General features: G+C 36.5%; 1 protein-coding gene across 3 annotated transcripts; it reads right to left on the reverse strand.

Moving 5' to 3' along the window:
* Positions 1–464: 464 nt before the first annotated feature.
* Positions 465–5,400, reverse strand: LOC100245618 (uncharacterized). 3 transcript variants are annotated; one of them, XM_002265766.5, is made up of 8 exons: positions 5,187–5,400; positions 4,980–5,006; positions 4,699–4,821; positions 3,448–3,697; positions 3,070–3,144; positions 2,701–2,790; positions 2,513–2,593; positions 465–1,430 (listed from the first exon to the last, which is right to left on the reverse strand). In XM_002265766.5, the coding sequence occupies exons 1-8, from the start codon at positions 5,240–5,242 to the stop codon at positions 660–662; spliced, it is 1,473 nt and encodes a 490-aa protein (XP_002265802.1). In that variant the 5' UTR covers positions 5,243–5,400; the 3' UTR covers positions 465–659. The 3 variants fall into 3 exon arrangements, with proteins under 3 accessions (XP_002265802.1, XP_059591983.1, XP_059591984.1); XM_059736000.1 differs by lacking the exon at positions 2,513–2,593 and having other exon boundaries at positions 5,187–5,360; XM_059736001.1 differs by lacking the exon at positions 4,980–5,006 and having other exon boundaries at positions 5,187–5,247.
* Positions 5,401–8,875: the final 3,475 nt, after the last annotated feature.

The following is an 8,875-nucleotide window of genomic DNA, read 5'->3' on the forward strand; positions in this document are numbered from 1 at the left end:
ATTTTGAAAGTCAAACTCAAAGAATTGGTGACGTGGCGATAAATATTGGCAAATAATCGATAAAAATATTAGTAAAATATTGATATTTTGCAAAAAAAAATAAGTTGACAAACGCTTAAAAGACCGTATTTGGTTCAAGAGAGAGAATGAAGAGTCAAATTTGTTTGGATAACTTAAATAATATTTTAAAATTATTATTTTACCCCTATATTTTTATTAGGTTGTTATGACTTTTTATGATTAATTTTATTTATTGAGTAAAAATTATTTTTCTTAAGCTTATTATTTAAAAAAAGAATTTAACCCATATTCTTCTAAAATAAAATAAAAAATATTTTAAATTAAATATAAATGTATTATTATCACATTATTTTTTAATTCATAATTTTATTATTGTCAAATACTAAAATGAAAATAAATAATTATTTTAATTTTACATTCCTAAATACATCAAAACACAATAATTAAAATTATCAAATTCATCTCTATTAAAAAATATATATATATTTATTTTCATTCCTTATACTCCCCTCTCACAATAAAAAAAATGGAGATAACATAATCTAAAGACACTTTCCATGTCTTGGAACCGAGTCTTAATTCCTGATTGGAACCCATTCCACCTCTTCCTAACACAATCTCACGCTACAGATACTGCACTATAATCCCGACCGTTCCTTCAGCTGCTTCAAGTGCCTCCTCCCATTTCGGTGAGAGGCCATGACAGCCTCACTGTTGCACCTTACATTGCAGTTACTGCACCATAATTCAGACGCCTCCTTTATCATATTAAAGTGCCTCCATCCATTGAGATGAGAGGCCATGTCAAGCTCACTTGTGCAGCTTACATTACAGATATTGCAGCATAATCTCAACTCTTTCATTCCATCGCCAGTTTGCTTTAAGTTCTTCTGATGGCCTTGCTCATTGGTCTGTACCTCTTGCTTTTTGTTATTCTTCTGGTTCGGTTCATTGCTAGATGCAGACTTTTGTCGCTCATCATCTTTGGTGTCATCAGGTTTCTTCACTGTTGAAGCAGCTGAGATTCCATTGTTTTTGGAATTCAGATTGTTGGAAGTACACTTCGGTTGCTCCTCTTTGGTGGACTGATCAGATTTCTTGGCCATTGAAGCAGATGGGGAACAATTGGTTTTGGTTGCCTGGTTTTTGGCTCTCAGCTGCTCAGAAGTGGCCTGATGTCTCTTCCCTTGAAGGTGGGAATTGAAGGTCGCTTCACTTTGGGTTGTGACCTGGCATACAGCACAAGCCCACTCTTTCTGGACTTTCTCATGAAGAGGTATCTTGGGGGTTCTATCGTCTCTACATGCCTCAATTTCTGCAGCCACCAGTGCCGCTGCCCTTTCTTTTATCTCCACAGCACAAGTTGTATTACTTCTAGTTTCACCAAGATTTATCTCTGTTCGTTTAACCTGAAAATGTGGCAGTTTGTAAAAGTTAACATAAAGCTGTTTGTTGGTTTGCCCTGATTTGGACTGTCAAAAACATAATCTCAGCAGAGCACATGCAAGAAATTAATAGGAAAAAGGTACTTATGACCATAATCAGTCCCTCATTTTGGTAAACCATATAGCTGATAAACAACCACAATGCACATGAGCATGATCCTTAAAATCCTACGGTATATTGGCTAAACATCAAGAACCATATGCAATAATTAGAATTCCAACTTCCTTAGTTCTCAAGATAACCTGAATGATGACTTCTGTCATCCAACACATGGCTTAATGATCCCTTTCCTATGCCAAGGAAGGGTGGTGTCATAAACCTGCAGATGCTGATCTCATGGATGGAAGCTGGATCTTCTTGGTTAACCATGAGACATGAATGCAGAATTAAGATGGATGCAGAGAAATGGATTTGAGTACTTCGATCCCTTGAATTAAAGAGGCTGACCATGGCATATCTCTCTATGATTTGAAGCAGAAGGGAATCCTTTCACTCAGCCCAATGGGCCAGAAGTGCATGGCCACAATGGACTCAGAGGAAAGAGTATGACCACTTCACTCTTTCAAGATGAAGAGGATACCATGTGCCATATATCCAATAAGGTTCAAAAGTGGGTTAAGCCCCCTAAGTTTAACCTCTATGATCAAGGGAATAAGAGGGTTGACAAAAGTCAGACCCATCTCAATGGATCATCATTAAAGGTCGACTTAAGGCAAGACACTAATGGTTATATGCTTCACCAAGTCATGAATATAACGGAATTACTGAAGGGACTGGATTTTCCATTCACAAAGGATGACAAAAATTACTTAAGTGGTAGGGGGAACTACAAAATAGTATTTGGCCATTTTTCAACTTAGCTATTTTCCACTCTCATTGTGTTTCACACAAGAGTTGTGCATGTTTCTAAACTCATTCATTACTTATGTCTCAACTTTATCAGCATCTGGAACTCTGTCTTAACTTGTAGCCAAATATGTTTGTAGGGGCAAAATTAATCCTAGTGAAATATGAGGAGCCATTTAAATATGACATGAAACCTTACCCACTGTGCTGTACCACCGAATGTTCTGTGTGTTACTTCTGTCACTTTGACCTCCTTCTTAGCAGCATTAGGCCATTCACACTACACATGATTCATGGACAATTCCAAAAGCATTCAACATTCATGTCTTAAAGATAATAATCCTTGTGTGAAGACAGCCTACTTTATAAATAAAAAGCAAAACTTACCCTCTTTGCTCCATCCCCCCCATTTTTTATCTCTGTTACTTTGACAACTTGGATCTCCTTTTGAGCAACATTAGGCTCTTCACACTTCCACTGAGGTGAGAAAAAAGGCAAGAAGAATCAATCATAAAAGGAATTCATGAATTGCAAAAACATGCACGAATATATTATTATTTTGAAAATTATTGATTAATCCACCATAAAAAATATCATTTAATCCATAAACTTGTTCTCTTATTCACAGAAACATACATAAAGTGGTTTTTCTTTTAAAACCATGCCATTGAATCAAATGCATCAGTAATTTACATGAGCAACATTTCTCTGGGGATCTGCCTCATAGAAATTAAATAGTCACATTAGAGAACTTACCTGTTCCCCTTTTTTCTCCGGTGCTGCAGGTGCTTTGATCTTTTTCACTTCAACATTAGGCTTTGCGCTCCTCAACTGAAGCCAAAGTCATGTATAAAGAAGAGGACAGTGAGAGAGAAACCATAACCAACATGTTCCCAGAAGAGTTGATTACTGAAATAATTCCGGGCTATCACAGTTGAATCTGATTATGCATATATAATTATGTAAATCTAAATGCACATGCATATGTGAAAAAAAGAGAACACAATTATATATAGATATATACATGAATTTAGACCAAATGATTCTAGATGACCTACTATAGTCATTTTTTACCTGAACATCTCAAATAAAACTCTGTTTGACTTGTTGATAATCCTACTTATAATGGCATACCTTCCTAGAAAGTAGTTTCTCCAAAGCTTCAGGTCCATTCTCCTTAATATATCGGTCTGCTGAAACAAGAAAGTTTTCTCTGCTATGAAACTTCTTTTTTGATTCATTGAAGAGCCAGTTCATGACAGCTTGTGGATCCATGGACAAGCATGGCTGAACTAGGTGTTGATAGACATAATATGAACCATCAAACTGCTGTATCACCAGCCAGCAGATGACCATCAGCTTTATGTAAGGCCAGAATGGTACCCTGACATGCATTATATAAGAAAATAAAATATTTAAACACCATTTACAAAAGGGAAAATAAATTTCTTCGAATTTCAGTTTCTGTTAAATTTATATGCATCCACTTGGATGGACTGCGTAAATTTGGTTTTAACCTTTGACATCTATTGTGAAAAGTTGAAAAAGAAATGAAGAAAACAAAAACATTAGAATTGTGCACAGATTAGAGCTTTCAATGGGGTCCAAAGATGATCAGCATTTGCCCCAATTAGGCTTCGACTAAGAGATTAGATCCAGTTGCCCTACAAAAACTTGTCAGATTCTGAATTTTCTATTTCCATTTGTTTCTCAGCATCCAAATGATGCATAAAGCTTAATTTGATTTCAAGGAAGCCAAATTCCATGGAAATAAGTGCATCCATGCTTTCAAGTTCCCTATAAAGATGAGACATAAAAACTTTTAGATCCATCCTATTTCCAAAGCTGACACCCTAAAAGAAGAAAACCACCTCCTTGAACTATCAAAAAGTGTACAATTTAGTTAATAAATTACCTGTACTAATGTTTTGTGTTCCAAGTAGCACAATAAGGTAGGTCAGGTGCACCCGTATTTTCAAAGAAAAACTTTTCTTAAACAAGAAAATCACATTCCACCGTTTATATTTCATTAATTTCTGACATATCCACAATGATCTTGAAATTGAGAATAAATCCCAAATTAGCTAGAAAATTCCATGAACTCAGCCAAACACAAACACCCTTCAGACCATTTATCCAAACGAAAATTATTGTACTAACAAAAAACAAAAATAAAGCACTTCTTTTTCAAATGTTATAACCTTTCTGCTGATCAGAATGTGGGCCTTTGTCAAAGCAGAGAAATGAAGGAATATAAAATACATGGAGACCTCTCGATTATTTTCATAGGAAAGAAAACTGAAAAAAGCAACTCCAAATTCCTTAAGGGCAAAGAAATGAAACAAACAGAGTCACATATAGTGGAATGCAGTTGAGCAAAATTACCATTCAAGGAGCTTGGAAAAAGCATGATCAAAGAGTGAAATCAAGGAAAATAGAACCCAATACGCCACCAACTTCCGAAAGTCTGAGATTGAGTTAGTCTCAATTGCCCGAATTGAAGCACATCTGTGAAGAACCGAGATGATGTTGATGATTATTACGATAATAACTAATAATCCTTTTCCTTTTCAGTTTCCCAACACAATAAATGTAACTGAACCATTCGTAGAACAAGAAAAGAGTAAATGAATCATCATATCTTGAGGTGTAAGACCAAGACTTACAGAGGATAACCCAGTGCACATAGAGGCCTGCAAGTAGAAATCCAAACAAATGACTAACAATCAATGACAAGAATGTGGGTAATTCAAAGAATATAGATAAAACCAACAGGGAGAAATCAAAGAAAATCCCATGTTTGTCCTCAAACAGAGAATTCCACTTCATTTCCCAAAAATTTCCAATGGCAAGAAAACGCGTGGACAACATACCAGCCAAGAAGATCAAAGCATGCAGCTGAGAACTTGAGAACATTCATGAAACCCATCTGGGAATTGAGGGATGAGCTGGGCTTTCTCAGTTTATCTGTAAAGAGAAAGAGGAAAGAAAAAAAGGAAGAAGATTCTTGTAGTGTGCTCTCTTGGAGTGGTTTTCTTTAGTTTTTATAAGAGACGCGGGAGAAGACTAGGAGCAAAAGGATACTAAGAAGTCAATCACGATTACGTACAGCTTAAATAAAATAGACACTCTGTTGTGTCTTTAATGACGATATTGCCCTTGTAATGCCATACTCGCTGGGGTGAAGAGCCATCGACACGCGCAGAGATAAGCATCCAGACTCTAGAGTAGAGAAGTGATTGAGTAGGCGAGTATGGAGTTTCAGTGTAGATGAGGAATTGGGGGAACATACATCGTATGAACACAAGGACATTGAGACTTAGGTCCACGCGGCGAAATGTGATGGGTTTAAGGAAGAGTGGAAGAAAAGACTTAAGAGTTAAGCGAAGAAGGGCGCGTCGGAAATCTTGAAGCAGTTGAGACTTGGTACGGGAAGGGACACGCGTGACACGCGGTATTTCCGTTAGCCGGCTCCGCGTCTTCCGCTCAATTGCTAATTGCACAAAATAAAAGTATATAATACGTTAAGATATGGATATAATGTCTACGGTACCCAAATATACTTTTGTTAGAAAAAATAATTCAATGCAACACAAAAATTTTAACTCTTTACAACATCCAATTATATAATCTGAGGATTTATTTTATAAAAATTAAAAAAATATTGAATAATTTGTGAAAATATAAATTAAAAGAAATTCAATTTTATTTTATTTTTTAATATAAAGTGATAAACCAAAAGGTGAAGAAAAAAAATTAAATTTAAAATAAACTAAATATTATAAATAAAAAATAATTCAATGACACAATTTATAAATTGAGAGTTAATTAATTTATTTTATTTTAAATTGAAATTATTTTTTCCAAATGAATATTGAAAATACAAAAAGTAATATAATTGGTTTATGAAGTAAAAAAAAAATGAATAATTTCAATGAATTATAAGTCTAATTAGATATTTATAAAAAAATAAAAAAATTGAAATAAATTTAAATAAGTATACATTGTTAAAACATTAAGATAGTTATGTGTATTAATAATATAATTCTTATAATTTAAATTTAATTATATAAAATATTGGTTGAAATATTGAAAATACAAAAAAAAATTATAATAATTAGTAACAATATGAAATTTCACAGCTTTCACTAATTTTTTAGTAATTTTGATTTTCTGCTTCTCTTTCCTGGCTGCTCTATTTTGCTTCGTGTCTTTGCTGCTCAAAACACACCTTTCTCCTCTCTAACCCTCTCTAGAATGGCTCTCACTCAAGCTAGAATCCTTTCTGAAAAACCAACAAAACTTCCTCCTCTAACCAAACTCACTCTCTTTGTAACTCCTCCTAAGCTCTCTACTACTCCTCACAACAATGAATACTCTCCTATGTAGATGTCTTCTATGCTCTTCCCTTTTCTTCCTATTTTTCTCTCTAGTTACTCTCTAGAAAAAATATCTTCCTGCCAGTAACAAAAAAAAACCCTGCTCCTTATTTGTGTCTTTCTCTATTCTGGAACGTTTTGAATATGGATCCATCATTGCTTTTGATTTTGAAGATCACGCTCTTGCTTCCTTTTGATTCCACCATATCCACCCCATTAGCATTTATGGAATGGAGTGAGATTTAACAGTCCTTTTTTTTTTCTTTTATACATGCTCTGTTTTTCTTCATCATCTCCTCTGTTTTTAGCATTTTTAGAATGTTGGGTATCACATTTGGACTGGCCATCTGAGTCGAGGTGTTTCTGGGAAGCCAAATATGGGAGATGACTGTTTTTTGGATCATTTCTGAGTTGGGCATCAAGGGATGACATAAACTGAGGATATTCAGACTTTTTTCTGATGGGACTAGAAGAGTCAAGGTTGCTTTTGTTGGAAACGATGCTCTGAAGGTCTGGTGGATGAAGGGGAATGCAGTGAAAGGCTTCCTTCATGCAAAACCTTTGAAGATCATAAATCAGAGAGGCAATATGGGAATGAACCTGAGTCAAGTACACCTGATAAGCATATTCTGATGGGTGAAAAGGAAATATTTCCAAAGTGGGGGGCATCCAAAATTGGCAGGAAATACCATCTAAGTTTATCTAGCTTTGATGCAGAAAATGATCCTAGAAGGAGGTGAGGGTTCAGCATGAGATGCAACAATGCAGTCCCGTTTGCAATCACGGGCCCACATGTATAATTGCTATTTACATGGCCATTTTTTTTTCTTCTCACCACTCTTTTAACCACTATACCCATGAACAAATCCAATACCCTTCATGCCCACTATCATCCATCACACTCATCTCTATGTTCATGTCTCCTATTTCCATTCGACCACAAATCCCTATCTAACCAATCACCATTTTCCATCATTCAATATTCATCGAATCCCTTTCTCTCACCATTCTTAACTCAATCCGACACTGATCCATACGAGCAAGGCTGCCTTCATTTCACTACCTCTCAATATTCACACCCATTGTTATACCCATTTCCTACCCATGCACATTTTCCATACCCACCTTTCATCCTCCTCATGCAACTATCCAAGCCTATCACCCTCAACCCTCCATCTCACCATACCCTTAAACCCACCTCTCTCTCTCTAAGTCTTCATCCTTTAATGCCATACTCTCCATAGTCAACCTACCTTATATCATCGCACCCACTATCAGCTGCTTATTCCTCTATCATGCCATCTTTCCACCCTTCATACCCACTGAACTTGACCACCCTAATACCCCCACCCGCTCAGCTCATCACCTTCTAGACTACGCTGTCAACCCCCCTTTAGGTTTATTTCCTTCTCATTCTCCTGCGAGTGAAGACCTACTATGCATGGTCACCTTCTAGTGAATCCTTCAAGGGCCACGTGGGAAAGGTGTTTCAGATACATCATTCGTTATGGGTATCGGGTTGCTCACCAGAAGGCTAACTCTTTTGAATCTAAAACTTACTAAATGAGTGAAGATTTTGGAGGGTGTATGGGCCACATGCCGATGTATTTTGTTGCCTTTTTGCTTGTGCATGATGTTTGATTATTGAATCTCCTATGGACTGCAACAAGTAATCGGCTTTGAGAATCAAAGTAATCGCAGAAAAGAAGATGCAAAGTTGCGACTTCATTGGAACTTGTTATATGGGGATATTAACTGAATCAGGTGATAAGTTCGTGCCGACGATGACCCAGATGCAAGATGAAGTTGTGAAGTTTAGAAGGCAGTTAAGACTTTCATGCGCGTGATTATACTGATGAGCAGAAAGGGTTTGGGCGCCTGAAGCGTTTCAGGTGAATGCCTTGAGAAGCGGAAAGTGAGAAACTCAAGTTTGGTTATTGAGGAATATTAGTCCACTACTACCTCCGTTGGAACTTTAAGATTGCCTCCCCAATGTAACGCCGGTACTAGAATCCGACCGATCAAGCAGTCATTGCCTCAGAATCTAAAACACCAGATTTTCACCTGCTTCATCAAGCTCCCTGACCATGACACTCAGTCCATAGCCATTACCGTCGCGACGTGGAACGTGGTGACGCGCTGCCCGGAAATGCTCATCACTGTCATGGTCCTTGGGGACAACT

The sequence above is a fragment of the Vitis vinifera genome, chromosome 3 (genome assembly GCF_030704535.1).
Source record: "Vitis vinifera cultivar Pinot Noir 40024 chromosome 3, ASM3070453v1".
NCBI classification, from domain to species: Eukaryota; Viridiplantae; Streptophyta; class Magnoliopsida; order Vitales; family Vitaceae; genus Vitis; species Vitis vinifera.

Excerpts from the sequence above, each read along its gene's own strand:
- LOC100245618 (XM_002265766.5), bottom strand. The coding sequence starts at position 5,242 with ATGGGTTTCATGAATGTTCTCAAGTTCTCAGCTGCATGCTTTGATCTT. Across the intron at positions 3,698-4,698 it reads TTTTCCAAGCTCCTTGAATG|GGTACCATTCTGGCCTTACA; the intron begins GTAATTTTGCTC and ends AATGCATGTCAG. Across the intron at positions 3,145-3,447 it reads AGAAACTACTTTCTAGGAAG|TTGAGGAGCGCAAAGCCTAA; the intron begins GTATGCCATTAT and ends CTTTGGCTTCAG.